This window comes from Protomyctophum parallelum, assembly GCF_964188405.1.
Source record: "Protomyctophum parallelum genome assembly, chromosome: 16".
NCBI lineage: Eukaryota > Metazoa > Chordata > Actinopteri > Myctophiformes > Myctophidae > Protomyctophum > Protomyctophum parallelum.
The window spans coordinates 4,014,605-4,033,296 of NC_139711.1; the positions used below are offsets into that span (position 1 = coordinate 4,014,605).

An 18,692-nucleotide genomic window follows, 5' to 3' on the forward strand; every position below is an offset into this window, starting at 1 on the left:
AAACCACTGCTTTAACCCATTTTGGGGCGCCCTTTTGGTGTTAGCATTATGTTATGCTTTAGTTATTGAAAAATAGCAGATCTACAAGCTCATAGCGCGCCACCGAGTGGCGCGCTACGAGCTTGTAGGTCTGCTATTTTTGAAAAATCGAAGAACGACTGACATAGAAACACAGCTTTTTCAGAAAACTGTCAGGATGTAGAAGAACATTTTTAGAATCTGATCTCAGGTCAAAATTGGTTAAACAACTTAGGTTGCTGATTATCATGGCACGAGTCCTCCATCACACTGCTTATAGGTCATGTCTGCAATGCATCTCCTCTGACAGACACTGTGTGGGAAAACAGCATGATGTGGGGGGGAAAAAATGTCCAAGTTCGGGACCTTATCTGTCGTTTGACGCTTTGACAATTAACCCGGCACAGTGCAGTCCTCGCCTTCACTAAAAAGGTGCCCAGTGTGTCTTATATATATATATATACGCAGCCTGTTTAATGTAAATGTATGCCCTGGCGTTCTTCACTCTGCTGCACGTCTGACTGAAAGTCCTTTAATAAAACGCCTCCATGGTGGTGGAGTTTAGGGCTTCCCCCCCCCCCCCCCCCCACCCCCACCGTTCAACAGCGTTTCTTTTTAAATGATGCGACTGTCAGACGACGGAGGCTGCCTCAGGATCCAGTGCATCGCGCGCACACACGCACACACACGCACACACACACACACACACACACACGCACACACGCACACACGCACACGCACACGCACACACACACACACACACACACACACACACACACGACAGGCCTGTGATACACCTTCCTATTACAGGACCAACCTCCCCAAACACCCCCTGTCAAATGTGCCCCCCCCCCCCCCCACACACACACACACACACACACACAGGGCTGGTGACACACATACTGTATACTGTATAGGACAGGATTTATATACGCAGTGTTTTGAAAATGTCTTTAACCCATTTTGACCCGAGATAAGATTTCTAAAAAAAAAGTTTTCTGAAAAAGCCATGTTTCTATGTCAGTCGTTCTTCGATTTTTCAAAAATAGCAGATCTACAAGCTCGTAGCGCGCCACTCGGTGGCACGCTATACACTGTAAATCCCTGGAACATGTGACGCGTTTAAAACCTAAACACCATGTGTGTAATAATAAAATGCCAAATGTTTATTAATGGTCATAAAATACAGTAGAACACGAGTTCACTCAAACACCTCACGAGAACACCATAGTGTTCAAATTCTAAACACCTATATGACTGACTTTGATTGTAAAAACTAAACACGTTTATGTGTTTAAAAAGTGTTACTGGCGAATAAACATGTTCTTCTGTTTATAATCTAAACACTGTGACACGTCTAAAAAGTGTTACAAATAAGTGTTTATAACCTAAACGCTTGGGTTTAGTGTGTATGAGCTTGTAGATCTGCTATTTCTAAATAGCAAAAGCATAGCATGATGCTAACACCAAAAGGGGTTCCCGCGACCAAAATGGGTTAAACACATTAACCTATTCTGGGCATGTCATAACCCATTCTGACCGGGCACCCATTTTGGTGTCAGCATCATGTTATGCTTTATCTATTGAAAAATAGCAGATCTACAAGCTCATATCGCGCCACCGAGTGGCGCGATACGAGCTTGTAGGTCTGCTATTTTTTTTTTTTATCGAAGAACGACTGACATTTTTAGAATCTGATCTCAGGTCAGAATGGGTTATTCAGACCAGTGTGTGTCCGGCGGAAACCTCGTATGAATCTGATCTCAGGTCAGAATGGGATAATGACAAATAGGCGGACGCTCTGCAAATATATCTGGAAGCTCACGACGCGTCAACATCTGAGATTTATAGTACATTTAGTTCTATTTGCCTTTTCTTGGGTTTACATTTTTGAGGCAACCCGGTATCATCAAAAGCCGCTTCCCAAGGTAACATTTTTAAATGAAAGCAAAAAAAAAACAAAGCAAAAAGAAAAGAAAAAAATGATTAATAATGCTGTTTGCGCCTTTGATCATAATTATTTTCCACATCTCTGTATAGCCTAGATCAGCATATGAAACAGACCTAGATCCATTTCTAATGACAACCCCACAGTACTTTACTTAGTTGCATTCTCATCTAAAATATAATCCATGCCAAAGAGTTTTGCTCAGAAATCGTCCCAACATCCCTGTTGTTGCGTCAACTGGACTGGACTGGACCATTCTTCTTATCCCATTCTGACCTGAGATCAGATTCATACGAGGTTTCCGCCGGAGACACACTGGTCTGATGAACCCATTCTGACCTGAGATCAGATTCTAAAAATGTCAGTCGCTCTTCGATTTTTCAAAAATAGCAGACCTACAAGCTCGTATCGCGCCACTCGGTGGCGCGATATGAGCTTGTAGATCTGCTATTTTTAAATAGCTAAAGCATAACATGATGCTGACACCAAAATGGGTGCCCGGTCAGAATGGGTTATACAGTTGACTGTTGTTTGACTAACCAAACTTCATACTCACCAAATGAAACCTGCCAAATATTCCAAACAAAAGTTGAACTTTTCTCAGCTTTGGCATCTGTGACTGTGTCTATGGTTCATGAGCTATATGCGCATTCAAAGTTAGCATTTTCAATTGAGTGCTATATAGTGCCACCCTTTGGACCTTAATGGTCATGGGCTTCGCATAGTCACTGTTTGGCATGGCCCTCTACCAGATTCCCGTTCCGCGAAAACCGAGTTCAGTCAGAACTGCTATTTTTGGGCGGAAGAAGAAGAAGAAGAAGAAGAAGGAGAAGAAAAAACCCCCACAAAAACAATAAGTGACCATGAACAGTGACGTTAACCGTGGATCTCTTTTGTCTTGTCTGCATCAACCTCTGACACGCTTAGACATCACTTGTGCTATAGAGATTTCTACGAGCTCACAGATGTGCGTTGTGAGCTTGTATATTTTTGGGGTATGTGACCCAGACTTCAGCCTGCCATGCTGGGCCCTCTTAACCCATTCTGACCGGGCACCCATTTTGGTGTCGGCATCATGTTATGCTTTAGCTATTGAAAAATAGCAGATCTACAAGCTCATATCGCGCCACCGAGTGGCGCGATACGAGCTTGTAGGTCTGCTATTTTTGAAAAAAATCGAAGAGCGACTGACATTTTTTAGAATCTGATCTCAGGTCAGAATGGGTTCATCAGACTAGTGTGTCCCCGGCGGAAACCTCGTATGAATCTGATCTCATGTCAGAATGGGTTCATCAGACCAGTGTGTGTCCCCGGCGGAAACCTCGTATGAATCTGATCTCAGGTCAGAATGGGTTAATCATGCTACATGTGATATATTTAGCCGTGCCTCCTGTTGTCCTCCGAGTCGTCGGTGTGCAGTAGCTCCACGTTGTACATTTCACAGCAGACTCTCGTCAACGTGAAGCGTTCTCATACTTTGAGTCACGGACACGTGTCACCTGGCGTAGCCGTCGCCTCGCGTCTACACCACGACGTCGACATGCAAAACCTAACTGAACAAGACCGAGGACCAGTTTTACATCCGTCAAATCCACGTGTGCAGTTGGCTCTACTAGCTAGCAGGTGTGCGGAATTAACGTCTGAATTACTAAGGCAGCAGCTAATTATTTTTTGCTGATTATCTCATGGTTCTTCGTCCTTGAGGCTTACCGGCTGTGTCTCTTTTGCTGCAATTACTGTCGTCTCCACCTCAGACGCGCGGTTAACCCATTCTGACCTGGGATCAGATTCATACGAGGTTTCCGCCGGACACACGCTGGTCTGATGAACCCATTCTGACCTGAGATCAGATTCTAAAAATGTCAGTCGTTCTTCGTTTTTTTTCAAAAATAGCAGACCTACAAGCTCGTAGCGCGCCACTCGGTGGCGCGCTATGAGCTTGTAGATCTGCTATTTTTCAATAGCTAAAGCATAACATGATGCTGACACCAAAATGGGTGCCCGGTCAGAATGGGTTAATACCGCAGCCTTCCTGTGATTAATTGCAACCTGCTCTTTTAGAGGTGCGGTGGAATCTGATCCGTAAATGAAAACACAATGTCCCGTGTGGTCGTGTGACCGTCCAAAGTATTTTTTATCTCTTTTTGGGATAAATGAACGCCTTATTTTATTCTTTCAGAAACTATAGTAAAATACACACATCACTTCGTGGAGGTGCTGGGTTCAAAAAGTAGGCTATAACATAGGGAAAGAGAAGGGAGCCCCGCACACTCATATATGCTCCAAAGGATAAATGTATTGACGACGTTTCGAGCCAGGGCTCTTGAAGACCAGATGAAGAGCCTTAATTGGCTCGAAACGTCGTCAATAAATGTATCTTTTGGAGCATATGAGTGTGCGGGGTTCCCTTCTCTTTTCCCATTTCATTCTTTGCCCAACATGTCATACGTTGTTGTCAGCTCGTAGATCGTCTATTTTCTGTATTTTCCTTTAAATAATTGCATTTTTTGGGTATACATGCCCTAAAATTAGGGACACCAGAAAATGACCTATTTGCGCGGAAAGTTCCAGACCCACAGGAACGCACCCAGTGTGCCCGCCCCATTCTGGCGAGCCGCCCCCTGCGTATTGAAACGGTTGAGACATGACAGAGTTACCGTGTGGGGGTCCCTCTACTGTACCCTCTACTGTACTGTACTGTACTGTCACACCCGAAATCACCATATATATACAGTCATGTGCGTGTGTGTTTGTGTGTGTGTTAGGTTTGCGCACAGGTGGTGAAAAACAACCATGCTGTTTTCGTGCTCAGACGCACCCAGCCACCTGCACCCACCCACCCACCCACCCACACACACACACACATAGCTCCGTAAGGGAGTGGTTGCACCACTCAAAGAAAAATGGCTAAATAATAGCTACGCTGCACGCATTACAACAAAGGTTGTTTTCCCCACTTCCTGGAAAGTAACGGTGTTGGATATACAAAAAGTTATGCCCAACGGCGACCGGTGTGCATGACGGAGAGAGGCACATTTTGTGGCGACGCGCAAGCTGTGCTTCCAGGCAGGTGTGCCTCGTTGATAAATGATTATGCAGGTTTCCAGGCACAGAACGCGTCTGAAATGCCGTGCCAAAGAGCTTATAGCAAACCCTGGCCCTGAGAGTATAAAAAGCTAGTGAACTGACCGATATTGTATTTGTGAAGTGAAGTGAAATAATTTTAAAAAAGTGCCTTTTTGCCCTAAGGGTGGTGCTAGAGGAAAGGTCACCAAAATCAGTATAAGGGTTCATCCTCTGAGGAGCAAGAGGTGCACTCAAGCCTTTAACCCTTTAACCCCTTTAACCCAGTAAAACAGACCCCAGATAAAACTGTACTTCGACAGACTCTAAAAATCGACAAGCTCACAGTGTGTCTTGTTGCGATACGTCGTCAGCTTGTTTCTATAGCATAAATGGTATTATATAGCGCCTTTTTCCAAAGTGCTTTACAATATACGGTGCATACACCCTGCTTTGCGACACAAAGTATATATATATAAAGAGTATCAGCTATTCTTGCTGAATGTTAGCCTTAGAAGAGGGACACTATAGTAGCCATAAGTGTGTCTCAAGGACATTTCGACAGCAAACAAGGAGGAGCTGAGAATCAAAAATGGACCCTTCATTCCCAATCCCTCTAGACAGCAACTCCACCATCTGAGCACAGTGTGTTTGGGGTTTAACCCATTCTGAACGGGAACCCCTTTTGGTGTTAGCGTCATGTTATGCTTTAGCTATTGAAAAATAGCAGACCTACAAGCTCATAGCGCGCCACTCGGTGGCGCGCTACGAGCTTGTAGGTCTGCTATTCTTGAAAAATCGAAGAACGACTGACACAGAAACATAGCTTTTTCAGAAAACTGTCAGGATGTAGAAGAACATTTTTAGAATCTGATCTCAGGTCAGAATGGGTTTCAAAGTAACACACAGATGGACGGGACAGATGAGCGAATGGACGGCCCCCAACGTTTGACCTACAAGTCGGCCCCCGACTGATCGATACCGCTGCCAACAAATCTCCGTCGTTGATTTTTGAGGACCGCTATCGAGCGGTTGTTGCAGTCGTGGCAAGGCCTTCAATTAAATAAAACGGCATCGCACTGCATCGACGTATAACATGAAAAGCTGGACTGTCATCGTTTCTCACGTCCTTCCCTTTTCGTCTCGGCGGTGTGTTGTCTTTAGTTCACAACGACCAACGACCTCCTGGGGACTGTAATATTAGAAGTGACTGACAGCAGTGATTGTGTGTGTGTGTGTGTGTGTGTCTGTGTGTGTGCGCGTGTGCGTGTATGTGCGTGTGTGTGTGTGCGTGCAGTGCAGTGATCAGGCTATAGACGGGCTGGCTGTGATTGTGCGTGTGGTGTGATGTGATGTGTCGGGAGGAGTGCATCGTTCCACACACACACACACACACACACACATGTCGTCCGGCGGGTGTGTTTTCTCTGGTTCTGTTGGAGAGAGAGAGAGAGAGAGTGTGAGGTCAGTGCCTGGGCTAGTGCCGGGGCCCCCCGGGGTCCCCAGGGGGAGGAGGAGGAGGAGGAGGAGGAGGAGGAAGGAGGAGGAAACGTTTACTGGGCCAGACAGACGGCTGACAGCAAGCACTTGACACCAACGGCTCTCTCCTCAGACAGCCCTCCACACTGTCCTCTGTCTCTCTCCCTCTCTCTCTCTCTCTCTCTCCCTCTGTCTCTCTCTCCACTCCAGACCCTTCTCATTGGTTCACTCATCTCACTCGTCTGTGAGTGGCAGGTCAACTCTAGGCCAGAGATGAACTTAGGAGTAGGACACACACTGACACATACTGTACAACACACACACACACACACACACACACACACACACACACACACACACACACACACACACACACACACACACACACACACACACACACACACACACACACACACACACACACACACACACACACACACACACACACACACACACACACACACACACACACACACACACACACACACCATAGACTGTAAAAAATATGGACAAAGCGTTCCCCGGGTCTAACATGAACGTAAAATGAAGCCTGTAATGATATGCTAATTCCTGATGTAAGTCGCCATCTTTCTAGATCCGTTTGGTACCAGCTGGCCATTGGCTGGCTCCGTTTTGTACCAGCTGGTCATTGGCTGCCCAGACAACGAGGCGGGACTTCCCCCCTTCTTCTCCGTTGGTTTTTATTTTGACTCGAGTGGGAGGAGAAGACTCTTGAGTGGGAGGGGAATCCCGATCATAGACTGTAACGGTAGCCACGCCCCTCAGAACATACGCGACTTTATGGTCATTTTTTTAATTAATGGGACCATAATCTTCCAAAAAGAATATTATGACATTAGAAATGAGACTTTAAACTAGTGACTGGAAGAAGAAAGTATTCATGACCATGCTTATTAAGGTAATACAGTCTAGGTGAAGTTGGGCCAAAATACATGGGCCTCTATGGAGCTATGGGGCTTTTTGGGTCCAGTCCAGCAGTCCAACAGGCCATTATATGAACTACCGATTTCAAATGAGGCTTCACGAAATATCTGGCTGACTGCCCCCCTGACACACACACACACACACACAATCAAACGACTGAATATTTGATTCTGCCAAAATACTGTGAAATGTAATGTTCATGAAATCCTATAGGAATTTTAAAACGTTGGAGCGTCATTTTTGTCTGCTGTTGGAAATGTCGCCATGTTAGTTATAGCTTGAGAGATAGTCTCCCATAGCCCGGTGATCGGAGATTATACTCTCCCATAGCCAGGTGAACGGACATGTCTGCCTATCATCATGGCTCAGAAATGAGCCAACAGACAAACTAAAAGAGGTCCTTCATATTGGGACAGTATCGGGGTGGCTTTTCAAAGCATATACAGGCGTAGGTTTGTGGCTGTTCTATAGCGCCAACTTTAACCCATTCTGACCTGAGATCAGATTCATACGAGGTTTCCGCCGGACACACACTGGTCCTGATCAACCCATTCTGACCTGAGATCAGATTCTAAAAATGTCAGTCGCTCTTCGATTTTTCAAAAAATAGCAGACCTACAAGCTCGTATCGCGCCACTCGGTGGCGCGATATGAGCTTGTAGATCTGCTATTATTCAATAGCTAAAGCATAACATGATGCCGACACCAAAATGGGTGCCCGGTCAGAATGGGTTATATGCAGACGTTAGCAGGCGTACAGTATGAGTACAGCCAGATGTCCAATCATTTGGGCCCCTATAATATAATTGGCAAAACACAAACATGTTATGGATAATATAACATTAGCACCAGCAAGACACCCCCGAGGGTGACGACGACAGACGGCAGACTGTTTTGGGGCGAGCGGCTGGTTGCTTTGGCATGGGGGGGAGGGGGGGGAGGGGGGGGGGGGGTCAGATCAACATATGGAATGAGTTAAGGGACGCGAGACGCAAGGATTTCATAGTGAATGCGACCTTCAGTTGCAATAAAAAAAAAAGATATACTTACAGTTATATGCAAAAACCTTTGCATGTACACTGAAGTTTTCATTGTGCTATAGTGCTGCCGAGATCGCTTGCAGTTCGATGATTTGATTTGATTTTTGGCAGGCATATAGCAGAGTTGCTATAGCGTTACACGATTCAACAACTAAAATATTTCAAAACACGTCTGGCAGCCATGAAGCCAACCTTGTTTCGTCTGTGATGAACAGGGCTTGTTGGAAAGCAATGACTCGCTTTGCTTTGGTTTCCTTCTTTTCTTTCTACTTTTTGAGCGGTGCAACCACTCCAAGGAGCAGCAATGTCCGTGTTCACCTATGTGTCCGCCCGTTCACCTATGTGTCCGTGTTCACCTATGTGTTCACATGTGCCGTTAATTAGTACCATGTAGGGGCGCTGTTTGCCAGAAACAGAGAGAGGGATAGAGCTGCACTGTTGCCTGTTAACCCATTCTTTACGGGAACCCGTTTTGGTGTTAGCATTACGTTATGCTTTAGCTATTTAAAAATAGCAGATCTACAAGCTCATAGCGTGCCACAGAGTGGCGCGCTACGAGCTTGTAGGTCTGCTATTTTTGAAAAATCGAAGAACGACTGACACAGAAACATAGCTTTTTCAGAAAACTGTCATTTTCAAACTGACATTTTTAGAATCTGATCTCAGGTCAGAATGGGCTAATGAGAGAGAGAGAGAGAGAGAGAGAGAGAGAGAGAGAGAGAGAGAGAGAGAGAGAGACACACACACACACACAGCCACAGATGCACGCACACATGGCGCGCGCGCACAGATATGTCAAATGAGTGCGTCTCATTGGACGAACAGAGGAGCCCGCATGCACTCTCTACTGAAGGATATGTGAGAGCGAGGGAATCCGTTCTTTATACAATGAAGAAAAATGGCATTGATCCAAGACTGTGGAGGTCCCCCCCCCCCATACCATTCAGGGCAAGTTAAAAACAGTGCTGCTCACTTTCTCCTTTGATCTTGCACAGACAACATCCAGGGGCGACGCCCAGGAAGCTGGAGACTCATAACGGAGGACAGATTTCCCCTGAGACAGGAAGAAATGAGAGTTCCTCCTGGCCCACAGACTGTCTACCTCTCTCTATCTCTCTCTCTCTCTCTCTCTGTGTACGTGTGTTGTGTGTGTGTGTGTGTGTGTGTGTGTGTGTAGGTGTGTAGGTGTGTGTGCGTGTGCATGCATGCACACGGGGTTTATAAACACACACACTTTCACCTGCACTTGTATTGTGTGCGTTTACTTCAATGTGAATCAAGGAGAGGAGAGGAGAGGAGAGGAGAGGAGAGGAGAGGAGAGGAGAGGAGAGGAGGAGGAGGGGAGGGAGGGGGAGGGGAGGGGAGGGGAGGGGAGAGGAGAGGAGAGGAGAGGAGAGGAGAGGAGAGGAGAGGAGAGGAGAGGAGAGGAGAGGAGAGGAGAGAGGAGAGGAGAGGAGAGGAGAGGAGAGGAGAGGAGAGGAGAGGAGAGGAGAGGAGAGGAGAGGAGAGGAGAGGAGAGGAGGACGACAGTCGATTTATTACAGTCTCAACATTTGTTCATCCCCTTCTTAACACACCCAGCTAGAGACGTACGGTAGTCAGATATATTGAATATCCATATGAGCATCCTATGCCTCTTTACAACTGACCGACCCCCTCCAGAAACATAACGGATCTCTCGGCCAATAGGAAATCCATGGACACTTCAAACAATCTTAATCTCCGCTGACAGTTGCTCGATACACTTCAATACGGATTCATCAAACGAGGACCCGTTGAAATGGCGAAGCGCGTTTGGGAGAAGGGGGATATGATTTCGCTCTACATCTCCGCGGTCGCGTTTGAAAAAGGTCGTAGTAATGGAACGACACTGAGTCTGACTCGACGCACGCCAAAGTAAATACTTCATTACTGTACTTGTGCAATCTTATACGTCTGAGAGGAGTGATACCAGCACCAGTAGTACAATATAAAACGATATGGCGATATCTATATAGATCAGAAGTATATGAACCTGAGAGAGTTATTTTATTAGCAGATATGGTTTATAGCTTCAAGGGGGAAAACAATATCTAAATTGAGTCAGAGCACACACCCTTTGCACTTCAGAAAAGGCCTCTCACAATGGCTACGTTTACATGAGCAGTTAAATCCCCTTTTCATTCCGAATAGAATTTAAATCCTATTAAACGTTGTTATGTAAACACCTACAAAAACTCACATCCGAATGAAAACGCTCGATGCGATCTAAAAACCATTCCGATGTCACTGGCCGGATTACTCCGATGTTCAATGCGATTGAAAGAAAATTGGACTCATGTATACACTAATTCGGATGTAAGTTCATTCTGGTCTTTCTGAGCATGCTCCAAGGCGCTCATATCAAGGCGCGCCGAGGAGTTTGCACATAGAGCGCGTTATTTCGTTCCTTTTTTCAGATCCGAAATCCACAAAAAAAACGTGGAGCAGCAGCAGATGACGATAACCCTGATCTGTGTGTATGTGTGTGTGTTCAACGGTCTCTCTCTCTCTCTCTCTCTCTCTCAAAAATAACGAGCGACCCGATACAATAATAATCAGTGTTGCGTGCCCTGGCCGTGCTGTAGATAATAAAGTACAAATAAAAACGAGATGATCACCTTCCCAGCGGAGAAGCGGAGCCGCAGCGGGTGGGGAAAAAAAGACGGTAAACATATTTGCCCGTCCCTATCCAACCAGCAGCCTCAAAGCTACTGCGGAATGAAATGATGGGATTTCTAAGTATCGTCTTTCGTCTGTAATATGTTTGTATTGTCGAGACAGTCACAATGAATGAACTGTCCAACAGATGGCGTAGTTTCACGTGGAATTAACATGTATCATGTCTTCTATCACTTCTCCATATAAACACTCATTCGGAATGACCATTTCCCATGTAAACTCGCGGCAAAAAACATTACATCGGATGTATTTTATTCGAAGTATTTATTCGGAATGATCACCCTTCATGTAAACGTAGCCAATGATACAATACGTTATTGTCTCCACCAGGCCGAAGGCATGGGGGAGAGTATGTTTTGCACTCCGTCCCGTCCGTCCGACCGTCCGTCCGTCTGCATACAGTTAATCTCCGGCACCGTTAACCCAGTCGATGCCAGACTTTTGCACACACACTCCCTGGATGCCAACGATTGAACCTCTGCCCCAAGTTCTCCATAACGACCTGTTATAGCGCCACCATGAGGAAGCTTTTCACCTTTGTTGACCTATAACTGCACCGATCTGCGCCAAACGTTGCACGCACACTCCCTAGAGGCCAAGGACAAACCTTTGACCTGCATTTTCCACATCTGCCTTTTATAGCGCCACCAGGAGGCCGACTTTTGTAAAACTTTTTTTTGAAATATTACTCCTCTAGATATTGTCCAGAAATCCCGCAAATCGTTGCACAATATCTCTACAGTCATGTGCTCAAGACGTATCTGTAAGCGATATTTCCTATTCCATCCTAATTAGCTAACATTGGCTTTCCACCCTATAATGGCCAACGTTGACTTTCTTTGAACAAAAAGCCTCAAATCGTGAACGCAGCGTGCAACTTACGTGAAATCTTTCACGCACTTTCCTACTAGGCTAAAGGAATATATCCCACCCTTTTCACATTGGCCTGTTATAGCGCCACCAACAGGCGGATTTTTTTTGCAAAACACATTTTGGAACAAAATGCCTCGAATCATCCAATTGCCATCAAAGGCGTGAGAAGAAATGGCACCCTTTTCACATTGGCCTATTATAGCGCCACCAGGAGGCCACAACCTGACTTGGTCTGGTGGAGACCTGTACCCCGTGGGGCACTTTATCTAGTTGTTTCCCCCCCCCCCCCCCCCCCCCCATGCACTATAGCTGGCAGAAAGACTTTCCTGTCTTTGTCTCAAGTCAATATGTCTAGTTTAAACTGACCTGAAACCCAATCTGCTGAATTCTAACATAATGTATTTTGTCAAATTATGGCATTTGATTTGATCTTATCTGGCGACACTAGACAGGTCACATCATTAGAATGCACCGCAGACATGTCCTTTCACATCCTGACGATGATTAATTTTAATCGCCATTGTATCTAATTTTATTCTCCCTTTTGCCTTAAATGAGAGAACATCTAATTATGGCCCTGATTCATATCTTATTAAAAACCATTTCGGGCTAGCCTGGCAGCCTGCCAATCTTCATTCTCACTCAATGAACACGGGGCCCTGGCGTTGTAGAAAACGCTCATTAAACATGCAAACAGATCATTTCTCGCCTTGCCGCATCCCCTCAAAGACAAGCTAACAAATGAGCTCGTATAGCGGATCACTCTCGGACCAATTATTATTTCTGTGGCGAGTGCTTGCGTGACGTCGGGTTTCACCGGGACTCTCACAAACTCTCTCCAAATATTGTCGTTGCCGTCGGGTGAAAACCTTGTATGTTTAAAATCCAAAACCGAAAATGGGAAGGAGAAAAAAAAAGAACCTGTGTTACAATGGGTCCAATTATATTTAGTCACAAGCTCTTGTTAATATACTAATTAGTCCAGTGTTGGGAGAAGAGCCACAGACACACACACGTCACGCACGCACGGAGACACACACACACACACACACACACACACACACACACACACACACACACACACACACACACACACACACACACACACACACACACACACACACACAGTGTTCACTGAGTCTATATCGAGTTAATGTTTCCCTTAGTTTTGGGTCAGTTACTGTGCTCAAGTATTCTGCTATACTGTGTGTTTAGAGCTAAATAGCATTCCATTTTGCTCTGGTTTTTGAGTAGATCTTCCCCAGTGTGTGAGATAGCTTTCTTTTTGTTTCCTTATGATTTGGTTGTAGTCCTGTTTGTTTTCTGTCTGTGGTTGTTGCTTGTGTTAGTCCCTGCAGAACTAGCTGGCTGAGGGGGACATCTGTCCCAGGGATCCACTGTGTGTGAGGGCCTTTTGTGGAGCGTGTTCTGACCTGAGATCAGATTCTAAAAGAATGTCAGTAGCTCTTCGATTTTTCAAAATAGCAGACCTACAAGCTCGTAGTGCGCCACTCGGTGGCGCGCTATGAGCTTGTAGATCTGCTATTTTCCAATAGCTAAAGCATAACATGATGCTAACACTTTCCTTTAGGTGTTCATAGAACTTCAATGCTCTCTTTTGGGTTTTGATAATTAGTGGGTATCGTTCTTAATTATTTGGTGTTTTCCGTTGGATGCGGAGAATGGATTTGCAGAATTCAATTTGGTGTTTATCCCATTTTTCCGGGTTCTTGATCGAGTGCAAGTGCACGGGCCCCAGACTTCACAACCATGGAGGGAAATGGGTTCTATAACAGAGTCTAGTATGTTTAGCCAGGTTTGTATTGGGATGTTTAACTTAATGTTTCTTTTGATGGCATAGAAAGCTCTGCTTGCCTTGTCCCTCAGGACATTTATAGCTCTCTCTCTCTCTCTCTCTCTCTCTCTCTCTCTCTCTCTCTCTCTCTCTCTCTCTCTCTCTCTCTCTCTCCCTCTCTCTCCCTCTCTCTCTCTCTCTCTCCCTCTCTCTCTCTCTCTCCCTCTCTCTCTCTCTCTCTCCCTCCCTCTCTCTCTCTCCCTCCCTCTCATGAACTAACTAAAGTGTGCATACATTGTACTTCAATCAACCATATTTCCACAAGTATAAAGCCCTTATCAGCAGTGCCTGGCACATTTACTTAAGTAGACCTACTCCACTTACGCTTAAGTGCAATTTCTAGCTACCATTAGTATACTTGAGTATGTCCATTCTTTGATACTTCAATACCATCACTGCATATAGGTGAAACCCCTCATCATAAATAGGCCTATAGTGCCTTAACCCATTCTGAACGGGAACCCATTTTGGTGTTAGCATCATGTTATGCTTTAGCTATTGGAAAATAGCAGATCTACAAGCTCAAAGCTACGAGCTTGTAGGTCTGCAGTACCGCTGGTTGACCTAAAGTGGCTCTGTCGCACCGCTCAGTTCACACGTTGGTTGTGTAGAATGCCCAAAATAGTCATGCCAACACACTTATGAATAAACGTATGAATTTAACTTGACTTGCATATCAAATCCGGTTAATTCAGAAGGAATGGTTAAGATACCGGAATCGTTAAGGATCACCAACCCTAGCAGCTGCAGGCCCTGTTTTTTGGCCCTAATGTAGGCCTAATCTGTTTTTTTCTCCACTGCAAGCAAGCCGCATCAGAGCCGCAGATATACACTGCAATGAGACTGAGTTTGCTATAGGCTAACGATGACTGATTATGTCTTTAATATTGAATAATATTGCTGAGGTTATCCCGCTGAAGAAATGATATTCGGTTAGGCTATACAATGTAAGAGAATAGCAAAGCACTGTTCTTAAGCAGTTCTCCTTTGTTCTCTTAATCTACAATGATGTAAAAGAACCATTACGAATATCAAATATGCAATCCTTTTATGTCTCATATGAGAGAACAAGATTATGCCACTCAAGTCAATATAGGAGAAAAAAATATCACTTAACCCAAACCCAAACAAAGTAGGCATACACATTTTGGGGCGGGAACCACTTTTGGTGTTAGCATTATGTCATGCTTTAGCTATTGGAAAATAGCAGATCTACAAGCTCATAGCGCGCCACCGAGTGGCGCGCTACGAGCTTGTAGGTCTGCTATTTTTGAAGAAACGTGGCTTTTTCAGAAAACTTTCAGGATGTTTTTTTTATTTTCAGAATCTGATCTCAAAATGGGTTAAGGACATAGAAATGGAGGGAGGTAGGCTTTATTGGACCAGACGTTGCACATGTAAATAGGTATATGCTCACTAATTGGTTACAATGAAATGTTTTAGTCAATAAGATACGTTTTGCATTGCACCTTTAAGTACTGCGTCGATAAGCAGTGGCTTAATTCATTTTAGACGGGAACCCCTTTTGGTGTCAGCATCACGTCATGCTTTAGCTATTGAAAAACAGCAGATCTACAAGCTCGTAGCGCGCCACTCAAGAACGACTGACATTTTCAGAATCTGATCTCAGGTCAGAATGGGTTATAATCAGACCCAGTGTGTGTCCAGTGGAAACCTCGTATGAATCTGATCTCAGGTCAGAATGGCTTAAGCGGTGGCTTCACTGTAACGACACCAGCATGCACACCGAATGAACTCCTTCAATAAAGAGTTGCTGAGTGCCGAGCGTGTCCTGAAAAAAAAATAAAGACGCTATCGTCCTTGTAATCTTTTTTTTTGGAAGACGGTTTGCAGGAGAACAGACAGGATCTGACGAGCCAGGGGGGGCTTCTCGTGTGTGTGTCTTTCATCCGAGGGTCAGGTAACAATACCCCAGAGAGCCCGGGCATAGACAATGCCCTCAATGCACTGCCAAAGCATGTCTGTCTAAAACAATGCCTTTAATCTGCGAAAAATAAGATTTTTTCCTCAAGGCACCACGTCGGAACATAAATATAAATAATGAAATGGAATCAGCCGACTCGGTGCATTTCAGGAATTTTCCCTTTGATCAAGTATATGACTCACAGGCGTGGCGTGGTTTGCCTTTTTTTTCTTTCCCCGAGACAACTTCATGTTTCATGGATTTCGATGAAACTCATAAGTCAGTTCTGATATGGCAACTGTGATTTCACTAAAACACGACATTAAAAGGCTCGTTAAGGTTTTGTTTGTTTGCTTGCTTTGTTTTGTTTTGGCCCGAAATATCCCCGGATAAAACGTTGCGAAAATATGCACGTGCAAAGTGGCCAAAATACCTCACTTACTGTTCAGGATTCATATTAAAAAATGGCAAAAAAGAAATCTGCCAGAGACGATATACCTGTACTATAAAATGACAATCTACTTACTTCATAGATAGATAGATAGATAGATAGATAGATAGATAGATAGATAGATAGATAGATAGATAGATAGATAGATAGATAGATAGAGATATATAGTCCCGCCCCCTACCAGGGCCCAGAAAATGATTCTCTGTTCATTTTCCTAATAGACATTTCAGAAAGTATTTATTTAAAGACGTTTATACGCCGCGGACAAAGCCAACTCTTGTCGTGACAAATCATGACAACAAACAAAAAACATTTCGGGCCAAACAAATAATTAGAAAGTAGAAAAAAAACGGCAGGGTACAACACTTTTTTTGTTCTATGTAATTATTTGTTTGGTCCAAAATATTGTGTGTCTCGAGTTGGCTTCGTACGGCGCTTAACCCATTCTGACCGGTCACCTGTTTTGGTGTCGGCATCATGTTATGCTTTAGCTATTGAAAAATAGCAGATCTACAAGCTCAAAAAAAAATAGCAGACCTACAAGCAGACCTACAAGCTCGTATCGCGCCACAAAATTGAAGAACGACTGACATTTTTAGAACATCAGAACATTACAACCGTGTTTTATTAAAACCACGGTTAGCCTCGCCGCGCGAGGTTAAAAGGGTTTGTTGACGACGTCCAGATGCCGAGCACCGTGCTATATAGCGGTCTCCCAGCCTGGTCTCTCACCTGGTCTCCAGGGGGATGTTGCTGTTGAGCACCCAGCTGTTGTGGAGGTGCGCGGGGTCTGTGGCGGTGGAGCCTCCATCCCCTGTCTGGCCGCCCCCCTGGCTGGCCTGGTGGCAGCGCTGCGCAGGCATGGTCTTCCTCTGCAGGCTCACCTGCGTGGCCAAAGTGTGGTGGTGGGGAAAAAAGAGAACTGTTCTGTCACTGGGTAAAAGTGGTAACAAAGACAACTCACCCCGTTTCTGTTTTCCTCCCAGAATTTTCCCCCAGTGAGGGGAGGCAGAGGCTGGACAGCAGACGAATTTCTCTAACTATAAACTTTCATGACAGCAGAACAGCCTATAAGTACAAATATAATTTATGAAAAGCTACTACAGAGAAGTTGTTGTAGGATATGTGGGGATTATCTGACGACGTACGATTTGAGTGGGCAAAACCTTACATAATACTAAATAATACTAAATTGTTTATAGGGTCAATATAAGTGAAATAATATAGCCTTTCCATAGGAGTATCTTTTCCAAAAAGAATACAAACAGCCAATAGCATACTACAAAGTTATCCCCCCTCACTGGTGAAAATTCCGGGCAAGCACCGGGGTGAGTTGTCCAGTATTCATAAAAGTACCAGCGTTCAAAATGGACCTCGAGTAAAAAAGTGCAAACGTTTTGGATTCAAAAGTATACTTAGGGGCTCGCTCACACCTTTCGGTCTAGCATACAACATTGATGCACGCTAATAGATGTAAGCTGGAAGTCATATGGTTTGATACAACATTTTGGACTACAAGCTGTTGTATGGCTTTCGGGGCTGTGTTTCGACTGCCCACCCCTCCCCCTCATACAACACAAATGTTGTGTCAAACCATGTGACTCCCATTGGAAATGCATTGGGGCAAGATATATCACACCCTTTGTATAAAACAATCATATATCAGTCTGTTTTGCGAAGGTGTGAGTGAGGCCTTAAAGTGCCGAAAGTAACAGTACTCATTGTCCCATTTCGAGTTTTCAAACGTAATATTCTTTTGAAAATAGCCAGATCTACAAGCTCACGTGTGCATCGCGTCGGCGACGCATTGTGAGCTTGTAGATTGGCTATTTTCAAATCGCCGACATGTATACAGTAGGGCTGAAGTGTATATGTTTTGTAATAATAATCAACATCTTCAAACAAAGTAACTAGTAAATAAAGTGTAGTGGATTAAAAAAGTACAATATTTGCCTCTGAGATGAGATGTAGTGGAAATTGGAAATACTCAAGCAAAGTAACCCTAATACCTCAACAATAATTGTACTCATTATGCTATGCTTTAGCTATTGAAAAATAGCAGATCTACAAGCTCATAGCGCGCCACCGAGTGGCGCGCTACGAGCTTGTAGGTCTGCTATTTTTTTTTAAATCGAAGAATCTGATCTCGGGTCAGACTGGGTTATAATCAGACCAGTGTGTGTCCAGTGGAAACCTCGTGTGAATCTGATCTCAGGTCAGAATGGGTTAGGTTACTTTCTGCTCAGTGCTCACCTGGGCGTACGGCGCCGGGCGGGCGCAGGTGCAGGCGTGCGGCGGTGGAGGAGGCGGGGGCAGCGGGCGGAAGGTGAACTGGCCGCCGGGGCTGCTGGGTAACTCTGTGTGACATCAGAGGAAGGGAGAGAGAGAGAGAGAGA

General features: G+C 44.8%; 1 protein-coding gene across 1 annotated transcript in view; it reads right to left on the bottom strand.

Annotated features, from left to right (window-relative positions):
• The window catches only part of tenm1 (teneurin transmembrane protein 1), a gene marked incomplete at both ends in the record, with an annotated part of 340,279 nt that overhangs the window by 282,542 nt on the left and 39,045 nt on the right, over positions 1 to 18,692 (bottom strand). The window contains 2 exon segments of the mRNA XM_083785749.1: positions 17,029 to 17,180; positions 18,550 to 18,653. Coding sequence (XP_083641875.1) covers positions 17,029 to 17,180; positions 18,550 to 18,653 — 256 coding nt within the window.